The sequence below is a fragment of the Plectropomus leopardus genome, chromosome 5 (assembly GCF_026936395.1).
Source record: "Plectropomus leopardus strain MGB_pleo_1.0 chromosome 5, ASM2693639v1, whole genome shotgun sequence".
Taxonomy (NCBI): Eukaryota; Metazoa; Chordata; class Actinopteri; order Perciformes; family Serranidae; genus Plectropomus; species Plectropomus leopardus.
This window is the reverse complement of record NC_142180.1, coordinates 32,043,804-32,064,777: the sequence shown is the minus strand read 5'-3', so window position 1 is coordinate 32,064,777 and position 20,974 is coordinate 32,043,804. Positions and strand designations below refer to the sequence as shown.

The window sequence follows — 20,974 nt, the reverse complement described above, 5'->3', positions numbered from 1 at the left end:
TGACAAAAAAGTATTTATGATTGCAGTTTATTATTCAACTTTTACATCATATTCATGTGCAGCTGAAAGTTTAGAAAACAATATATCCAACAGTCAGACCCCAAACAAAAGACCATCATGGATAAGTTTAGGTAAAGGTAGAAAAGTAAACATGATAAAGAAAATAAAGACAATTTAACTTTTGGTCACTAGCCTTGTGCGCTTTTCTGACACGGCAAATTCTACTAATGCTTTTGTCTTAAGGCTTAAAGTGTGAAACAGGTTTAAAGACTTTTCTAAAAGCGTTTACGTGGTAACCTTTGAAAACAAAAAGCATCAGTGTTGTGCAGTAAGATGAGAATGTGTAATCGCACCTTTTGTGACATCAGGGTGTCATCAACACTTCACTGCTGCGAGGTGAGACTGTAACTACTGGAGGTCTCCAACAGTAACATTTCCAGCATAAGTCAAAGGATCTCAGCAGGATAAAGACCCTCTGTAGAGGAAGCAGAAGCTGTGTGTATTTAACACGTATCTTAGTGTCCCAGATAGCAGTATTTAAATGCCAGTCTACACAGAACATTTCATTCATGTAACAGCTGTAGGAGTGTGTAGTAAACCCACGGTGCTGCTGCTGTAACTATAGCTGGTCATGGTGTTACCACTCCAGCTCTACTGGATATTTCCCAGTCAGACAGGCAGTGCAGTGGCCCACTCTCTTCCTGGACTTGTTACTGGAGCTGATCATCTCGTCCTTCTCCTGAAGGGAGGCGATTCCCTCCTGAACAGCTGATACCAGGCCCTCCACAGTCAGATACTGAACACTGGCAGCACCTACACAACAGTTCAAATGTTACTGAGAAGCAACAAACTGATTATGAAGCCAGTTAAGGCAGCAAAGATCAAACGGAAAGATGGCGCATTGACTTCATTTTGTAATTATATACGAAGTTTGTCAAATATACTATACAGATCAAAAATTCAAGCACAACACTTTTGTTTTTGGTCTAATTTTTCACATTTTAAGCTAAATATCAAAGACTTTTTGACACACGCAATAGTCGGGGCTGTCCGATATTGGTTTTTCAGAGTTGATACCGATAGGGATTATTAGTAGTTAATGAGACTGATAACCAATATTTGGAACCAATATGCATTTACAATACAAATGAAAATCTTTCTGTCAACATTTAGAGTTTGGAATATAACAAACTCCAACAAAAAAACTTTGTTTGATCAAAACTGAAATATTCAACATTAAATACAGCAAGTTCCCAACAACTACAAGTGATAAAATGTGCAAATTGATCTTGTCTGTTGTGATCACCGTTTTTCTCAAGCAGTGACACTTCTGCTTCACATCAAAGGATCTGTGTCTCAAATTTAACAAAATTTGTCCACTGAGCTCATAAAAAGTCTTATATTTTTAACTTAAACCAATGAAAAATGGGAGGAATTTTTTTTTTGTTCTGTGTACTACTTTGAACACTGTCAGTGAGATGTACTACTGTATGAGTACTTACCAATGTATCCAGCAATGTTCTGAAACTCTGGCTTGTTGGCGATCAGCTCCTCCTTGGTTGGAATATTGATGCCCATGTAGCAAGGGTATCTGATCGGAGGAGAGGCAACCCTGATGTGGACCTGTAAGGGAGGAAATACAGGTCAGAATTTTACCTCGCTTTAGTTAAAAACACACAGCATTTAAGCGGCACGTGACGTAGAGCTGCAACAACTAAATCGATTGATTGATAAGTTGTCAACTATTAAATTAAATGCCAACTTGATAATTGATTTATCAGTTTGAGTAATGTTTTAGCTGGTTCCAGCCTCCTACGTGTGAATATTTTCAAGGTTTCTTCTCTTATATAAACTCAGTATCTTTAGGTTGCAGACACAGATACATTTGAGGATGTCATCTTTTGCTCTGGGAAACACTGTTTGACATTTTTCACATTTTCTGACAATTCATTGACCAAACAACTAACTGATAATTCAAAAATAACACTGAAAATAATTGTTAGTTTCAGCCCTTGCATGCAGCTTTTTACATCCATCATCCTGCCTACAGATCAACATCTAATTTTCAACAATGTGTCAAGGAGAAATAATTGGTCAGTCTAATATTTTGCCCCAGAGATTAGGTTGTAGAGGTTGTAAACACAGCTGGTTTATGACTGAATGGGAAACTTGTAAATATTTAGAAGACTTCTTTTTCCCCAGTGAATTACAATGTGCTGCTCTGATTAATTTCTACAAGTTTAATATGATAAAACAATCAATCGCCTGCTCGGCTGAATCAGACACATCCTGACTCTTCTCATCTCATATAGCATAGTCACAATATGAAGGTTTCAGCTGTCGGTTCAATCATTAAATATCTTACCTTTATTGTGCAAAGTAGCCACAGTAAATAAACCTTATATTTTATAAAAGAGTATTATTTTCTTTTGACATTAGCGCAGTTGCTCTTAATTGCAATGTGTTGCTTTTATAAAAATGCTGTGGAAAAACCCTGTTTTTTAAACAAGTTTTAGGGGACATGAAGAGGTTAAATCCAGTTATCGCATTACATTACATCTCTTTACGGTGATGCAGCCTTTAAAAATTGAGGAAAAGACGACACGCTATTATGATATCTTAAATCTAAGATAATATCCAGTCTCATTACACCAAATTAAAATAATATTGATTTATTGCCTAGCTATTATCCTCATTCAACACACCTCAGTTGCACCTGCTTCCTTCAGCAGTCTTATTATGGGGGCGATGGTGTTGCCTCTGACGATGGAGTCATCGATCAGCACCACTCGTTTCCCTGCAAAGTTGTCCGTCAAAGCCCCAAACTTCTTGGCAACACCCAGCTGCCTCAAGCGGGTGTTTGGTTGAATAAATGTTCTTCCGACGTAGCGGTTCTTGCACAGAACCTCTATATACGGCAGCCCAGACTGTGAGAGGAGGACAGGAAGAGGACAGCTTGAGAGGACAGCAGCTCGTGAGGAGGTGGGTGTATTACAGCATTTCTCTACAGAGTGAGAGCAGACAGCTTGCAGACAGACCTGCTGAGCATAGCCCAGGGCAGCAGGGGTCGCAGACTCTGGCACAGTGCTGACCACGTCTGCGTCTGTTGGAGCCTCGATGGCTAACTGCCGACCACAGCGCTGCCTGACAGTGTAGACCATCTGCCCTACAGTACAGGGGTATGAAATACTGAACATGCAACACTTTTACTTACACAAAGTATTTCAGTAATTCTACAAGAGGGCCAAACACACAACGAATACTTTACCCTCAAATTATCATTTGTATGTCAATTACTCACCCATGGTACCTTGTATCTGTGAGGAAAACTTGTTAAAATGAAGTAAAACGTAACTATGCTCTCTTCAAAGCCAAACTCCATTGACAAAGTTAGTCATTTTACCTGCTGAATACAGAGCCTGCTGGTCTACCACTGCAAAGTCATACAAAAAACAAACTAACACATCATGGCAGAGGTAGACCAGCAGCCTCCATATTCAGTGAGTTAAAATGACTGTTTTTGTTAATGGCTTTGAAGAGTGCATAGATAGGTAGGTACTCATAGGCATATGAGTAGATAAACAATACACCATATAAGTTGTGTCAGAGTTTGTAAACAAATGTTTTGATTTACTTTTGCAGTGGTTTAAAGGATGATCAATAACAAATATTCAAACCTTCGAAAATAGAGTCTGGTCTAGCAAAGTAAACGTATTCAAATATGCAGAAGGCGGGAAGGTCTCCCTCGGGGCGAGGGACAACACTCAGAGATTTGACTCCATGCTTCGATATCTGGACGATCTCTCCTGGTAAGACTTCTCTGTAATACCTGAGAGCCAAGAAAGATGCATTAAAAGAAATGGACATTAATAACACTTTCATTATAATGCAGAAAATATTGCATATTTGTTAAAAAAAAAAAACCAGAAAAAAAAACTAACTTGGCACCGATGGACTGGAAGCTGCAGGACTCTGATGACACAACCCAACCCTCAGTGTCCTCCTCTCCAGCACCTGACCAAAGGGACAAAGAATGAAGTTAATCATCTACCAGTTTACAAATCTGACCTCTGACGAAAAACCACTCTAGTTTAAGCACTGATAAGCCCTCGTGAGACCTTGCAGATATCAGTAGTAGACCTCAGGGTCTTCAAAGGACAAACATCTCTGTTTTAGTCTCTTTGATGTGACTGTAACGTGTAAAAAAAAAACAACATGAATACCTGAACTGTGCAGTTTAGAGATAGGAACAACCCTGCCGATGCAGAGGGGGCGGTTTCCGTAAGGGTCACGCACCGCATAGATGACATCTTTGAACATCACCAACAGCGAGTACGATGTCGGGGTCTCAGTCATCAGATTTTTTATTCTACAGTGAAAAAAAGAAGTATTTAAAATACTGTGGAAAGAACATCAAGCTTCAAGCTGCAACATCAAGTCAACACTGACCTGGCAACCCAGTCTGGTGCATCCCGCTCCTCCATTGGTGGAGTCAGTGCCAGGAGTTGGGTGATGAGCTCACTGTCTGAGCTGGTGGAGAGGCCCACACCATGGCGCATTACCTGCACACAATGATTGATTCAGAATACATATAAAGAGAAGTGTTATTTCATGCAGGTTGATGTCCATGCATATATTAATGTATGTTTTAAAGAAGAGAGTCATGACACACACAAGCATAACTCTGACAGATTAACGAGGGCTTATGCACACACTTTATAGAGGCCTGGTTTGTCATTGATAACATGCATCATACACTGCAGTTTTCCCAGGATGGGCCACTGATATGCATCAGGTCCAGTGAGTTAAAGGGGTCTTCCTCACCTTTTTCCGCAGGGCATCAGCATTAACAAGCTCTCCATTGTGTGCTACGGCAATCTTGCCATGCAGTGTGTCCACAACAAAGGGCTGGCAGTTCTGCAGCTCTGAGATCCCAGTGGTTGAATAGCGTGTGTGACAAATACCAAGGTTACCATAGCGCAGTTTCAGAAGAGCTTCGGGTGGGAAAGCAGTGCTCACTAATCCCATTCCCTAAAAAAAAAAAAACAAAGGCAAGAGGAATCTGATAAAGCTTTAGAGCAAACAGCACAACCATAAACTACCGTTTTAATGATGGAGTCAATGTAACTGGGATTTTATTGTGTAGATATGTGTACATTTTTATTCATGGTGCACCTTTGAAGGAGCTCAATATGACATTTGGAACAGTATAGCAGCGAACAGCTATTTGCTGTAATGGAAACCCTCCGACTGTTAGCTCTGTCAGCACTGTTGCCGCTGTTGGTACTGTTTGTGTTGTTAGCACTGGTAGCTGCTAACCACTGGCTCAGTCACTTTCATATTGAAAGCTAGTTGCAGGCAATCCAGAGATTCTTATCAGTGTTAGAGTCCGTGCTTGAATACAGTTATGTATGAGACATTACATGTTCCTTTTAAAAAGAGGGATACATTACTCAATTACTCCATTTAGAACATTTTAAAAAAACTAATCATTACGCTACATTTGCATTGCTATGCATCATCGCTTGAAAATAATTGTCACTTAATTGCAATAATATAACGTTAAACCTTCTGTATATCTGCACAAAACTATCAGGAGAATCTCAACGCAAAAAATGTAATTATATCAATATATAAAAGAAGATAGTCCTCCTGACACAACATATGCATTTTCTTAAAATAATGTATAATTTTGCCTTATAAAACAATGTAAAGAGTGGTCTTTCTAACTCCTTTAGATATTGACAGACTTTAACAAAAAAAAAGTTTTATTTAGACAGTATATTAAGATTTAATAGGCCAACTAAAACTTACTCAAGTCGCTTGCTCTCCACACTGTGGCCTTAAAGCAGAGTAACCCAGCTTATTTGATGCGTTAATCACTACTGCAATGGTTTATCCTCACAAAGAGCACAGACGGCCCTGAATGAAGAGCTTCTCCACCAGTGCAATAGACACGTCGCTGTTGTTGGCACATTTGTTGTTTTTTTTCCTATCTGTCCATAAAGCAGATAATTGAAGAACTTGTGTAACACAAGTAATAATATAATTGTTTGATTCGTGATTGTAAAGTGATTACTGTTAAATGTAATGTGGTTACAGTACTGAACACTGTATCTGAATCATATACACACTCTGAATGCCATAAAGATCTCACTTAATGAAAAGCAGATTAAATGTATTCTGTTTTTGAGTAGCGTAAGTTTAACTATGCTTCAAAACTAAGGGGCTTCTATGATTCACTGCTGTTACCTTGTGGGTTGTGTATGTGGGCGGACTGGCTCCATCACTTGTGACAATCCCGGCACTTTCCTGACCCCTGAGAAGACACAAAAAGTGGCATGTAAATCATAACTGTGTAAATACATCAGTAGGAGGTGAGTTTAACAATGAATGATCTTTCACTCTCTTTTCTGAAAGACTAAACATGAATAAACTTGTTTAATTCTCAAAGCTGGGTTGAGCCTTGAGGCAAACCAAACTGGTTTGTTTCTGGCAAAATGGATCAAGAATGAAGAGCAGAAAAAAAAACAAAAAAACGTCTGTTTCTCGGCTGTGGAGCTGCCATGTAAAGAGAGTCGCCTTGCTGCAGCTTCAGCCTATTTACCAAGCTGCTTCTCGGATTACAGTTGGTCCCGCCCCCTCGGCACACAGCTTAAGCCAGTGGTGAGGCTGCTTTTCAGCATGGAGGCGTTGCTTTCAGGCTTAACCGCCTGGTTGCCTAGGGAACCGGGCAGCAGAGACAGACGGATTGGGGAAAAGAAAGCGTTTCCAGGTCAGCTGAAACATGGAGAGAGGAGCAGAGAGACAAAGAGGAGGTGATAGGGAGGTGGCAGAGGAGAAAGGCTCGGTGGAGAGGCAGTGGGGGGAGGCAGAGGTGCTGGCTCTCATGACAGTGTGGGACGAAGTGGGAGCTCAGCACGTAGCTGAGAGCAGAACCACATTTGAGTTGATCTCAGAGCGTCTGAGGAGGCTCAGTGTTGTGCGCAGCTGGTGGGAGTGTCAGGCCAAGTGCAGGAGCCTGGGACTTCAGAGCAGGAAGCCTGACGCAACAGCAGCAGGCACTTCAACTAACTACAGCCCAGGAGTGGATGGAAGGCCAGCGGAGAGCTGGGAGGAAGAGGTGGAAGATGTGGGTAATCAAAGAGGAATCTACCCTTCCTCAGTCACTATCCCAATGCAGGAAGGTAAATGAAGGTTCAACCCCAACTGTAGCGCATACGACAATACTCGATACCTTTTATTTGACTGACAGATCAGAAGATAAACAAGCATGTCCGTCAAACTTGTTTTAGCCTCAAACTGAAGCCTTTGTCTGTTTTAAACATTTTAAAAGCCAGATCCAACTTATTTTTAAATAAAAATTGAACCAAACATAACAATGTGTGCATGTGTGTGCAGGTATCAAGAGTCTAATCCACCGGGCTCTCCCTTACACTCCAAGCGTGGCTGAAGAGGGGGGCCGCCACTGGACAGACGATGAGGTGCGAGCGCTGTTGTGCATCTGGGCCGACCGGCGCATTCGAGAGCGCCTGAAGTGCACACTGCGCAACAAATCCATCTTCCAAGAGATGGCCCGTCTGATGCAAAGAAACTTTGGGGTGGTACGCAACTGGAAACAATGTCGAACTAAATACAAGAATTTGAAGTATGATTATAAGACTGCTAAAAGTGCTCACGCTGCTGGAGGCAGCAGCGCAGGAGGTCCGGGGAAGTACATGAAGTTCTTCGATGAAGTAGAAGCGATTCTGCTGGACCGCGGACTGGAGAACGGGACCATGGAGATGCAGAAGAGGTTATACGATGGAGAAACGGCGCCAGGGAGGCTGCAGACACCAGCCTCAGAGAGTGAGGTTGTCATTGAAATTGATGATGGTATGTATTCAGTGGGGATGTCCTGATCAGATTGGAAGGATCAGTATCCAGCCCAATCAATGCATTTTTTAGTAGACTGGGATTTGTTAATTTTAACAAGCTCCCTGCTTGATCCTTCATTTACGGCCACCGTCACAAACATCGTAAACAGAGAGTAGATTTGCAGCAGATATTCAGGTTTTTGGTTTGTGATGCTGCAACTCCAATAAATAGAAACTGATTTTTTTAAGTGGAACTGAATTTTTTGTTGCTCAAAGTTGAAAAAAGTTTTACTAAGTTTAGTTTACTAAGTTTTACTATAATGCTGTAATAAGCAGAATTGTAACCGATATTTTTTTGCTGCGACTGGGAATGTTAAAGTTCAGCTATAACACTACTGTGAAGTGGAAATGTGATTATTTTACTCAGTTACAGTGTTCTGTTCTATAAATGTAGTGGATTTGAGAGCAATTTCTGAAGACATATTTTAGTTTTACTTGGTTATTTCAATTAAAAACAACAAATTCTGCACTAAGTTGAATTGTGATAGGAGCCATATAAAATATTTTTAGTTTGTTTACTTTGTTATTTTGTAAAAATAAAATGAAAAACCCTTAATGAAATGTTTTGATGCAGACATTTTTTTTCTTTTATTGTATTTTAGAGCGTTTAAACTGTTGACCATATACACTGGATTGATTTTTATATCATGGTTATGTATTCAAGGCTAAAAGAACAATCAATTTTTCTGTTTTTTTTTTTTTTTTTCAATTTTCAGATGACAACAGTGACGATTATGACATGGACGGAGACATGGAAGCGAAATGGAGAGGAACAGGTACGCCAGATGAATAACCAGTGCAGCTGACAATATGTTTTATTTTCTTAAATCTATTTTTTTATTCACTCCAGATGCAAATTTGGGGGGGGGGTTGGATTTTTTTTTTTTGTATTGTTTTTTTTCCTGCATTGGGTACTTTTTGACATTTTTGACATTTTTTTCCCAGTACAATTTTTTTCAAATCATAAAGAATTTATAAAATATGACTTTGTTAAAAAATTGTCTATTCAGTTATACAATTAGAACTGAATCAATTAGTTGATTAATCAATTAGCCAGTGGACAGAAAATAATTTGGCAACTATTTTGATAAATATTTAAGTTATTTTAATTTTTTTCTTTTCTTTTTTTTAATAACTGTGAGTCCTTTCAGGGTGTTTTCTGCATGTTTGTTTTTTAGATTTCCTGCATTGGGCATTTTTACTTTTCATACTTCAAGTACATTTCCCTTATTATACTTACTTTTACTAAAGATTTAAACATTTTCCTTGCAGGACTTCTACTTTTATCGGAATATTTTTTTATATTGTAGTACTTTTACTTAAAAAAGGAACTAAATACTTGCTCCAACACTGCTCACAGATCCACCCAGCTCTGACCAGTTCCACGTGGTCACGGTGTCTGACACAGGCCGAAACTGGAGCGACCAGGAGGTGCGAGCGCTGATTCAAGTCTGGTCTGACGAGCGTGTGTGCAGGCAGCTGGAGAGCTCGACTAGAAAGAGAGACATCTTCGTCCAGATCTCCAACAGGTTAATGCAGCAGGGCATTGAACGCGACTGGAAGCAGTGCCACACCAAGTACAAGAACCTCAAGTACCTTTATCGCTCCCTTCAAAGAGGAAAGAGTGACGAAACTGACCCCAGGCGCCTCATGAGGTTCTACGATGAGGTGGACGCCATAATGAACCGCAAAACTAATGGCTCTCCACATGACACAGGAGCTGCAGATCATCCAGCAGATTCAGGCAGACTTATTGTGTTGGAGGGCTGTGAGGAGAACGATCACGTAGATGTGTACTTGACAAAGATGAACACAGTGTCGGGAGCAGCGGAGGACAGAACATGTAGTTCTGATTCTGTCTCGTCTATCTGCCTCGATGTCACACCAAACAGCGAAGAACGGAGGCTGCCCGCAGTCCAGGAGCTTCCTCTGGATCAACAGCACAGATTAATGAGTGAGCCCAACATCTTTATTTATTCGTGTGTAGTCGGCAGGTGTTTGATTCAAACAATTCACGCATAGTGAGACTATCCACTACCGAAATCCATTCACAAAACCTACAGAGGCAGAGGTTCACAGCAGCCACAGCTCAGCTCACATGTACAAATTCAATTTTATGACCCTTTAATTCAAGTCATGATCTTCCAAACTTTAACCAAAGTTTTATCAGCAAATGGCCAAGGTCGGAATCAAACCTGCAGCTCCTGCAGTGAGGACTTAGCCTCTGTACATGGGGTGCCCGCTCTACCAACTGAGCTATTGGGCGCTCCGGTGAACTGATCTTTTAAATGTTAGTCTGAAGGTCCTATGTGTAGGATTTAGCAGTCAGGTTGTAGAACTACAACTACCGTGTGCCAAGTGTGTAGGAGAGCTATGGCGACTGATGCAAAAACACGAACATGTGAAAACACAAATGGCCCTATCTAGACAGAGTATATTATTTGTGTGTTCTGGGCTACCGTAGAAACAACATGGCAGCCTCAGTGGAAGAGGACCCACTCCATGTGTAGATATAAACATCTCCTTTTAAGGTAACAAAAACACAATAAGTATTTTTTTCAGGTGATTATAAACTAACGAAAACAGTTCAGTATATAGAATATATACAATTTCTGCTCACGGTCAGCTGTAGGTCAGTGTTGGGCTATTGGCGAGCATCTGATGCCAGGAACCGTTGGCCCTTGTCAGCTTTTTTTTGTGGCCAATTTAGCATGTTGAATTGGCATTGGCAGAGCCCGTCAGTGAATAAATTACTCTGATTGGTGGTTCAATTCAGTGTATGGGAAGACAAACACTGAGTGATGAAATTAAACAAATGGTTAAACTACAGAGGGCATGATATTAGAACAAACTTATTACATAAGATTATTTTTTTAGCTATTGAGCTCTTTAGCAGAAGCAGTTCCTGATTGTGTGACTGTTCGCTGATGCATGATAAATATCCTTGCTGTTAATGTGCAAACTGGCTAACTGCTGTCAGTCCTTTGGTTTCCTTTTTTGAATGATGAATACAGACTATCGCTGCCTGCTGATATGAAGGTGTGTTAAGGTGCAATTTTTTGGCCGAGATACAGGCAACCTGAGGTGTTGCAACCAGTCCTTTTATCTGTTTGCTTTGTCTGGGCCTTCAGAAAATTCCTGAGATAAAATGGAAGTAAAAACGCTGGAATAAAAACACTGCAAACATCTTCTTATGTCCTGTTATCTTGTAACTGTTGTTTGCAGGCTCATCTGAAGCTCGAGTAAAGAGAGAGGATATCTCTTCGTCAAACAGAAGAATGAAGAGAAAAGCTGTGGATCAAGGTTTGAAATGTGTCTCCTTCTGTAATCACTTTGTGCGTCACATGATGTCCACAATTGACTGAAGCTTTTGTAATTGCTGACTCAGTCCCATGATGTGCCACGGAGCCTCAAAATTTAATTACGGATAAGGGTACGGTTGTAACTGCTAACAAGAGGCACAACTCATGACGGTGTCCACCGTCAGACCGGGAGAAAAAGAAACTCTCCTCAACCACGATGATCTATGGCTTTTAACAAATAACAGCATTTGGTTAATGTAAGGATACGAATCTGACGTTAAAGCTACCTTTGTTCCCTTTTTCAGACCCCACACTCCAGACACCGGTAAAAAAACTGGACACTGGCTCTAACACGGGGGCCCATTGTAAAGAGGAGCAGGATCACATCCCGATAATGAAGATCAATTCAGTCTGTTCAATAGCCTCACCCAACCCATCCCCACTGAGAGAGGTAATCCCTGCTAATCTCATGTGATAAAACATTACACAACCAAAGTCAACTGAAAGAAAAGATAAAATCTTTAACAGGCTGCTTCTGTCGGCCGGAAGAAACTTTGTAAACTCACAGATAAAACATCTTGTTTTTAGCCTTAAGTGTTTGATCTTTTAAAGTTGCAATCTCTAGTTGATTTATTGATTACTTAAACAGAAAAACAGACCCTTTTTTGTCATTTTTCAAGCAAAAACCCTCAAATGTGTGAATTTGATTCTGTTCTTTATTATGGATGATAAAAAACTAAACTATAGTTTTGAGCTTTTGGTCAAATTAAAGTGCAACTTCTGCATCTTTCAGCCTGGATGCTGTTTTCTCATGTTTTTCTGTCTAAACGACTGATGGTCCAGTAGGGCTGCAGCCAGCAGCCAGCAGCCGTGCAATGCCTGAAATGTCATCAAATGGGGCAATTGTGCGCATCACTGAACGTCCATTAAAAGTCGTTATTTTTGCCAAAGACAACGCTGGAACTGCAAGTGAAAGTTGGAGGAAGTGTTTGTGTGAAACAGTTTGTTCTGTTGAAGTGCAGAAAACTTGCAAAAATCTAAAAGATCAAAAAGAAAAATAACAATGGTTCATGTTTGCACATTCCTGAATGATGCCGCTGAAATGTTGCGCTACACTTTGCACAGTTTAGACACAATAATAAACAGACCTGATCGAGCAAAAGGTAAAGACAAAGTTCAGACACTTCTGATAACAACGTGAGCCTGTCTGAGGCAAAAATCAACATTTTTAATGAACACACAGTAACAGAGCACAGTTGCCCCATTTAGTTAAATTACGAGCCTTGCACCGGTGCAGTCCTCTCTCTCAATAGTGGATCAATTTCAAAAGCTGCTTTTGACATCAGTCAGCTACACACAAAAGTATGGGATAATGGGGTGCAGACTGAAAAATGCCAAATTTATCCTTTAATTTAACCATCGTTCCAAATCAAAATTTCATTTGTAGAAAAGCATTATAATTCTCTTATCTGAAATTTTATGGCATTTGTGCTTGAAAAATGACCAAACATATTTGGCAACTAGCGAAATAATAGCTGAATTTACCCTTTGAGCAAGCGATCTGATTCTGAATATATGCTTGGAAAAAAACACATTTCTTTACACTTTAAAAACAGTATTTTGTAGACAGTGAGATAAATGCATCTGTTAATATTTGATAGAGAATCTGTGACTCGATGTTGAGTTTACGGTGACTTTTGTCACAGTGGCACAGTGACAGTATGGGGGAAATGTAAAGCATAGCTAGTTTGGGTGTTAGTTTTGTTGCTGTTGCTCTTTTAAGGATTTTGTAGCAGCAAAGTAATTCTTAAAGCCACATTTTATTTTCACCACAGATCCACAGCAAAATTGCTTCCAGACAGATTGGCTTAAACTAACGCAAACAAACATTTATGACATTTTTCCCCCAAAAAAGCAACACTTAGATGTTTGCTCCTCTGTCGTACCCAATTGTGATTTGTTAAGTTACATTTCAAACAAAATTTCCTCTTCCGTTTGACGAAGAGGGTCAATTTGACCGTTTTCAGACAAATTTACGAGTTTCTGTTTTGTTTACGCGGTCGGTGCTGGACGCTCATCCGTGACCGTTAAAGTTAGAAAAGTACACACACCTTTCGGTAACTTACCGGTGCTGTAACGCCACAAGCCCCAGGGTTAAGACCTGAGCCACCTCCAGCTGTGTGGGCCACTCTCCGGCTGCCACACACCCGAAAACCCCGCACTCCTCCCCGATACCGGACTCCTCAAACTCCATCCCGCCGCGGTCTGCCTCGGTCCTCCTTTGGCCCTGCGGACAGTCTCGTGCCTGGTTGCCTGGGCAATCGGCTCGTGCGCTCTGATGGTATATACGGAGCACGTGCAGCGAGCGTTTACTGTAGCGTACAACGTGGCTCGTTAAAACAACACAAACTCAGCTGACATTGTTGAAGTGAAAGTAAAAATCACGAGTGCGAACAAAAACGTAAGTGACAAAAATGCAGCTTTAACAGAATAAAGAGGCCAGTTTAACTGTTATCATATAAATTAAACAAAAATCAAACATGTTAACGTGACGAAACACACGTGGTATGTTACGATGAGGACAACAAATAACCTGAATCGGATCAATCGATTGCCCCAGATTGATTTCTCCTGATATATATATATTTTTTCGAAAGATCAATCTTCTTGTCAAAGAGAAAATGGGGGGCAGTTATGTGGATAAACTCCAAAAAGTTCTTCTTCTTGCAAATATTTGATGTTGGAGCATCTTCCCCATCACGTGGTGACTGATGCGCTGCTGTGATTGGTTGTTTGAATGAATTAAGGGATGTGATTGGTTATCAGAGCACGTAAGACAGACCCCATTCCCTCTTCTGCTGCCTGCACGCCTCCTGCTGCCTCTTCATCCTGCAACTTTTCAGAGTTCAGCGTGGGCTTTCATTTTGTCTTTTAGGACTGTCGGTTGTTAAATAACACCACCATGGCCTCCACACCAGGTACAGTACAATAATTTATGCATATTTGAGAGTTTACGATTTCTACGCAGTGTTAAACTTTGCATTTCCTCCCTTTTTGTGTGTGTGCGCATGTTTTTTTTTTAGAGTTGAACATCGGCCAGAAGCTAAATGAGGGAAAGACGAAGCAGATTTTTGAGATCGTGGACCAGCCTGGACTGGTTCTGGTTCAGTCCAAAGACCAGATCACAGCTGGGAATGCCGTGAGGAAAGATCAGATGGAGGGGAAAGCTGCCATCGCCAATAAAACCACGAGCTGCATATTCAAGTTGCTACAGGAATCTGGTGAGACCTCAGTCAAGTTATTATAGATCCATTCAGAGGGAGTTTGGGGCAGCTGTGTCATAACGTTTCTGCGCCTGAGGCAAATTTACAACATGCTGAGAAACATGCTTCACCATTGTGAGTGTGTGAAAGGCACAGAGGTATAATTACAACCGGGTAAAGGTATGTTTTTATTTTTTTTATAAGCACTCCCTCAAACAACTTTTTGTTTTAGCTCCTAGAGTCATCACTAGTATGAGTAATAGAGAAAAATAATGTAATAATAATAATATTATTAATAATAACATTTATTTGTATAACACCTTTCATTCAAGAAATGCAGCCCAAAGTGCTTTACAACAAAGAAATTACGCACATCAAGTGCTTCACATGAAAAGACATAGGACATAATGGCACAATAAAAATGTAAAAATGAGATCAGGATAGAATACAAAAAATGCATTTTCACATGGATAAAACCCGCATGATAATAGACCCGGTGATATAACCCAGTAAAAACACAGAATTTTTACATTAATAAACATCAGTGTTTTTCACTAAACTCATCGCAGAGGGGCTGCTAACAACGGTGGCTGATGCACAGATGGCCATATCTAGAGCCAGTGTTTGGTTTGTCCGCTCTGGGCTACTGTAGAAATATGATGGAGCAACATGGACAAGGTGTGAACAAGGACCCGCTCCCCATGTACATATAGACAGCACATTCTAAGGTAAAAAAACACAACAATTTATATTTTCAGGTTATTTTTTTACTAAAGAAAACATACATTAAGCATTCCCTTAAATTCTACACACTTTACCTATGTAAAGATGACTAAATTGCATGTTTGTTATCATTCAAAACCCCAAACCAGCTTTTTTTTTAAAAATATAAATACAGTAGACAGTTAACTTTCTGCAACTTTAATTTTTGTTAGTCACTTACGTATGTGAAGCTTGCAGGGGGATACGTGTGATACACTCTCAGTATGTAGAACATCTGCATTTGTCTTCCAATAAAACTGAAAAAATAGCAGACAACTTCTTTTATTGAGAAAGTCATTTGCATAACATACTGATGCATAAAAATGTACCAGAATGCAGGAAATTAAGTGTTTGATGCTCAAAACTTTGTGTGTATTGTCATTAGCTCAGTTTGTTCTTAAGAGTACATTAACAACAAACACTTCTGAGCTGATCTCATGCATGCACATGCAGTTCTCACAGATCCATGCATCAATGTGTCATATGTAGGAGGAATGGTGCGAGCATGTTAGTAGCATTAGATTAAAAAAAAAAGCCCAGATTCTCCAAAATGACTCTCCATCTTGCTTTCATTTAAAGTAATTGACTAAGTGTAACCCAAATGCCACTCATGAGTGTGGTAATTGCCGTCTTGTGACTTGAAATTTGCTGCGTATATTTCATCAGATCGTGACCGACCACATCCCGCTCATTTAACCTTAATTCTCGGGGCATGAGACAACGTGACAATCTTTGAAGTACTACTGTTTCAAACTTTTCAGATTTTACTTTGTTCACAGCTCTTGACACAATGATTTTTTTCTTTCGGAGCCCTGAAGGAGGGCTGTGAAATACTCTGAAGCCGATTTTAATGTCTGTCCTTTCGTCCAGGCATTAAGACGGCCTTTGTGAAGCAGCACTCGGACACAGCGTTCATCGCGGCCCACTGTGAGATGATTCCCATCGAGTGGGTTTGTCGCAGAGTGGCGACTGGCTCGTTCCTCAAGAGAAATCCAGGAGTCAAAGAAGGCTACCGCTTCTCCCCGCTCAAGATGGAGATGTTCTTCAAAGTGAGTCTCAGACCTCCAGTGTGTTGTTAAATGCTGTAACTTAAATCAAAGTGTTGGAATCACTTTCACGGTTTCCTTTTAATTATATTTATGACATTAAAACAAAACACACAAGATGCACCTTATTATCAGCGCCTCACAAACCATCAACCTGCCACAAAATGAGTCAAAAAACCAAAAACACAGAGACAAAGACACTATTACTAAAAAACAAAAAGTCAAAAGTCATCATGATCATTCGTCTTCTAAACATAACCTTAATGTAATCCATTATCTTTCATAGTCCTCAAATACTCCCTGTATATTTGTGATAACCTAAAATAATGTTTCAAAAAAGAGAGAAAATTCAAAATTCAATTCAAAAATAAATCTCTTAGCCAATAAAATAACTATATTTAAAACACCTGGACATCCATTTCTTAATTCACCAAGTATTACTGTTTGAGGGCTCGTTGGAAACAAAGGGGACTGTAAAGCTAGCCATTTTTAGGGGTCATCCGAAATGTCAGCACATGAAGACAAAACTGACAAAGATGCTAAAGATTTTCAGTTTCAGTTTTACAGAAGCGATAGTTTTGACCCCTTTTCCAATCCCCCAAACAAAAGCATTTTCCTCGTGTATACAATTAGAATTTTAAATTGAAAGTATTGTGATTTAGTATCTATTATAGAATTATAAATTGGTTTATACACCAGTCTCCATCGCAAAAGGGTATCAAATATCCCCTCCCAGTAAGACTGAAATTTATCTGGCTTATCATTCAAATTAAATGCCGTCAAGAAAAATCACTTTCATGTTTGAAGTAATGAGTTGCTGTTGTGTTTTAGGATGATGCCAACAACGACCCTCAGTGGTCAGAGGAGCAGCTGCTGGAGGCCAAATTCTGTCTGGCCGGGCTCCCCATCGGTCAGTGCGAGGTGGACATCATGAACCGCAGCACTGTGGCCATTTTTGAGATTCTGGAGAAAGCCTGGGCCACTCAGAACTGCACGCTGGTGGACATGAAGGTACGCCGTGCAGCGCCGCCCCCTGCTGGTTAATCTCATATCCTAGTGTGAGTCTTATTTTGGAGCTGCTTCACTGTTTTTGGATCTTTTATGTTTTTAGATCGAATTTGGCGTGAACGTGAAGACTCAAGAGATCGTCCTCGCTGATGTGATCGACAACGATTCGTGGAGGCTGTGGCCGGCTGGAGATCGAAGCCAGCAGAAGGATAAGCAGGTCAGGACGACTCTGTGGTGTTGTTAAATTTTGATGCTTTTAGAAAATTAAGATTAAAAACTGAAATATGTTGTTTTCCTCTCTCTCTAGGTGTACAGAGACCTTAAAGAAGTTACCCCCGAGGCGATGCAGATGGTGAAGAGAAACTTTGAGTGGGTCTCTGAGAGGGTCAAGGTACACTGAACCTACAAGTCGCGATCTGCTGTGTGTTTGTTATCAGGACAGACTTTAGCTTTTTGTTTGCTTTTAATCAACAGAAAAGACACACACTATTCATTAGAAACTATTATGTGAGCTTTTTAGTTTTGTCATTCAAATTCCTGAACTCTAAATCATTTTTTAAGGTAATTATCCCTTCTTACAGTTGCTTGGATTCTTATGTTTAAATGGTTTTTTTTTACACCCAGGGTTGACTCTAGAAACAAACTTTAAAAGTGACTCTGAAGTTTTGAAAGAAGATATGATGCATTCATTCTTTTAAAAATGTTAGCTTTTGTTAGCTCGATATTGCTGATGTTTGACGGTTTTATGATTTATCATTATTATCCAGTATCACATGTGGTTGAATGTTGCATAGTCATGTTTACATGAACATAAACTGCGGGATTCCTAAAAAAAGTATTAAAATCCTTAAAGTTTCTGGTTTTTAGGGGGGAAAATTGTGTTTTAGATAATAAACATAAATAGACATGGGCATTGAAAGGGCTTGAATTTATGTATTTTGTGCAAGAATCAAAATTTCAGTATCTCTTTTTTACTAACGTTTTCAAGTTTTGCTGCGTGGGTCTTTGAATTTAACCCTTTGAAACCTCTGACATCACTTTTCTTGTGCTGCATTCAGATGTCTTAATCCATATTAAAACATCTTAATTATGTCTCTTAATTTCAACCTTTGAACCCTGAGCAAATTGGTTAGACTTTTTTCCTTCAAAAACGTGAAGCATGAGCAGTTTTTTCAGGGCATTTTTGTTGTGTGTGTGTGTGTTTAACGTCTGTTTTTAAGGCGTTTTTTTTAAATGTATTTTTTGTGCTAATTTTCACATAATTTTAAATACAGCCAATTTGCCTAAGTTTCAAAATCTAAGAGAATTGGAAAAGTTCCTAAAAATTCTTTGAACTGGATGTGTAGGAAGGTGTTGGACCCTGATGCTGGGATGTGCGTGGAGCTTATGAGTGCTGCGTTGTGTTTCTAGCTGCTGCTGGAGACCCAGGCCAGCGGCAGGGTGGTGGTTCTGATGGGCTCCACCTCGGACATGGCTCACTGTGAAAAGATCAGAAAGGCCTGCACCTCCTACGGGATTCCCTGCATCCTGAGAGTCACCTCCGCACACAAAGGTCCAGACGAGACGCTCCGCATCAAAGCAGAATATGAAGGTGTGTACTTATTTTTTTCCTCCTTTCTAAAGATGTGAGGATTTACTTACTGATCATGTCATAATGTGTGCATGTTTTCCCTCAGGTGACGGCGTACCCACCGTGTTTGTGGCTGTAGCCGGCAGAAGTAACGGCCTCGGTCCCGTGATGTCTGGAAACACGGCGTATCCCGTCATCAACTGCCCACCTCTCACTCCAGACTGGGGTGCACAAGATGTCTGGTCGTCCCTGCGCATGCCAAGCGGTGGGCACAACACTTCATGTATTAAGTCTTAAAGTTTTAGTCCAGTTTTTCGTCATAGTAACCGAGTCTTACTTTGTTTCCTCCTCCTGCAGGTCTCGGCTGCTCCACCATCCTCTCCCCCGAGGCCGCTGCTCAGTTTGCCGCGCAGATCTTCGGGCTGACAGATCACCTGGTGTGGTGCAAACTGAGGGCCTCCATGCTCAACACCTGGGTGTCTCTCAAGCTGGCTGACAAGAAGTTGCAGGCCTGCAGCCTCTGAAGTGGCTCATGACCTGTCAGGGCTCCACTGTCTGTCAATGTCTTTGTTTACCATGAAAACCCACGAGCGGTACATCAAATCTACATGTACTTTCTCACACACTTAAATCATTCCATTAAAAAAAAGAAAATAAAATCTTCTTAATTAAACACTTATGTGTGTATTTCATCCCAACGTGGTCCTTTTATCACTGTAAGACATTTTGATGTCACAGCTGGAAAAACGCAGCCATTGAAAACATGGTTGCAGTCCGTATAGGTGAGCGTGTTTCCTGATATCATGCATGCAGGCTCATGGCATCGTTAACCAAATGTGTTTCACTTGTGCTTTTCCTGTCGTGAGAGGTCAAATATCTGCAATTAAAAAAGGTTTTCTGCGCACAAACATTGAAAATGATCAAATTTCACTTAAGGTAGTTGTTGAAAAATTTGGCTTATGTGCCTGTTTGCTTTTTTTAGTAAAGTTGGGTAAGAAGATTTATACTGCTCTGTAAAATTTGAAGTTACAGCCAGTTAGCTTAGCATAATAACCAGAAACAGATTGTCTGGCTCTTTCCTAAAATAACGCTACACCTTTCCACAGCGACCAAGGATCCCGCAAATCCTCATTGAAGTAATTAATTTAAAAATTAGGCCTTAATTCGTATTAAATTGACTCAAATCTTTCAGAAGTCATAAAAATCATTCTGTTTAAGAAAAACAGAATAATTTCTCTAATGATTAGAGATATTTTGGACCAGGGCCTGAAACTACCATATCAAGACATGTTACACTAAAATTTCACACAAATGGCCCCAGAAGCTTTAAAAGGCTTCTGATGTTTTTTGATTCAACATTTTTCCATTTAAGAGTCTGGCAAATCTAATCTTTTTTTTCATTTCTCCACCAGAGCGGTTTTCTTGACAATGTGATGACAGAAAGTCCTTTTTTTTTTTTCGCAAGTCAAAAAGCTTGCCGGTGTAGATTGCAGTGGCAGAAGCTGCGATATGGGCCAAAGTGGGTTTTTCTTGCGAGTGGTCATTTTGTGATTTTTATCAGTGTAAACATGATTTGAGCTGATAAGAAGGTGTTGATATGTTAAGTAAACATGAAACAGACAATGTGGGACAAAAAAAAATCCCACAAATTGCAAGAAATCAGTAGTTTTAGATTTTTTTAAAAGCGAGGAACAAAAAAGCAGGAGAATGTTACATTTCAAATTGCAGAATTTTGAAATTAATATAATTTTTAAGCAGTTCTTTCGGTAATTTCCTTGTTATGTGTGTGTGTGTGTTTGTTTGGGGTTTTTTTTTCAAACTTCCATTTTTCTTTTGTTTTTTGGAGGCGTGGGTGCTTGTGTGTGTGTTATTTTTTTTGTTGATTTTTCTTTTTTGCTAATTTTCAGGTAATTTTCTTGTACTTTTTAAAAAAATGCTAATTTCTGGGTTATTTCTTATTGAGATATGGAGTTCATTTAACTGTCAAAGTGATTCAAAGAAATTCAGAAATCAAGCTGAAAATGGTTAAAGGAGACTGTCAGCAGCTCAGATGCATCTCATAAATGCACTGCATACAGGGCTGATGCAACCATTTTTTTATAGCTGA

General features: G+C 40.0%; 2 protein-coding genes across 3 annotated transcripts; one reads left to right on the top strand and one right to left on the bottom strand.

The window, feature by feature from the left end:
- Nucleotides 1-11: 11 nt before the first annotated feature.
- Nucleotides 12-13,978, bottom strand: ppat (phosphoribosyl pyrophosphate amidotransferase). Of its 2 annotated transcripts, none has more exons than XM_042483087.2 (12): nt 13,812-13,978; nt 13,345-13,590; nt 6,253-6,319; nt 4,825-5,031; nt 4,450-4,562; nt 4,224-4,369; nt 3,942-4,014; nt 3,678-3,829; nt 3,039-3,166; nt 2,706-2,927; nt 1,503-1,623; nt 12-813 (listed from the first exon to the last, which is right to left on the bottom strand). In XM_042483087.2, the coding sequence occupies exons 2-12, from the start codon at nt 13,470-13,472 to the stop codon at nt 638-640; spliced, it is 1,533 nt and encodes a 510-aa protein (XP_042339021.1). In that variant the 5' UTR covers nt 13,473-13,590; nt 13,812-13,978; the 3' UTR covers nt 12-637. The 2 variants fall into 2 exon arrangements, with proteins under 2 accessions (XP_042339021.1, XP_087934095.1); XM_088077969.1 differs by having other exon boundaries at nt 13,345-13,553.
- On the top strand, nt 6,773-19,540 carry paics (phosphoribosylaminoimidazole carboxylase, phosphoribosylaminoimidazole succinocarboxamide synthetase). The gene is made up of 15 exons (XM_042483080.2): nt 6,773-7,187; nt 7,402-7,875; nt 8,633-8,692; nt 9,277-9,870; nt 11,142-11,219; nt 11,524-11,669; nt 14,154-14,196; nt 14,302-14,499; nt 16,114-16,292; nt 17,121-17,300; nt 17,401-17,514; nt 17,605-17,688; nt 18,708-18,888; nt 18,974-19,132; nt 19,225-19,540. The coding sequence occupies exons 1-15, from the start codon at nt 6,788-6,790 to the stop codon at nt 19,389-19,391; spliced, it is 3,057 nt and encodes a 1,018-aa protein (XP_042339014.2). The 5' UTR covers nt 6,773-6,787; the 3' UTR covers nt 19,392-19,540.
- The last annotated feature ends 1,434 nt before the right edge of the window (nt 19,541-20,974 follow it).

Bases quoted from the DNA above. Each gene is read 5' to 3' on its own strand.
- ppat (XM_042483087.2), bottom strand. From the start codon at position 13,472: ATGGAGTTTGAGGAGTCCGGTATCGGGGAGGAGTGCGGGGTTTTCGGG. The intron at 6,320-13,344 runs GTAAGTTACCGA...GTGTCTTCTCAG, and splicing joins CTTGTGGCGTTACAGCACCG to GGGTCAGGAAAGTGCCGGGA. The intron at 3,830-3,941 runs GTTAGTTTTTTT...CTTGGCTCTCAG, and splicing joins TTCCAGTCCATCGGTGCCAA to GTATTACAGAGAAGTCTTAC.
- paics (XM_042483080.2), top strand. From the start codon at position 6,788: ATGGAGAGAGGAGCAGAGAGACAAAGAGGAGGTGATAGGGAGGTGGCA. The intron at 7,876-8,632 runs GTATGTATTCAG...TTCAATTTTCAG, and splicing joins TGTCATTGAAATTGATGATG to ATGACAACAGTGACGATTAT. The intron at 16,293-17,120 runs GTGAGTCTCAGA...GTTGTGTTTTAG, and splicing joins AGATGGAGATGTTCTTCAAA to GATGATGCCAACAACGACCC.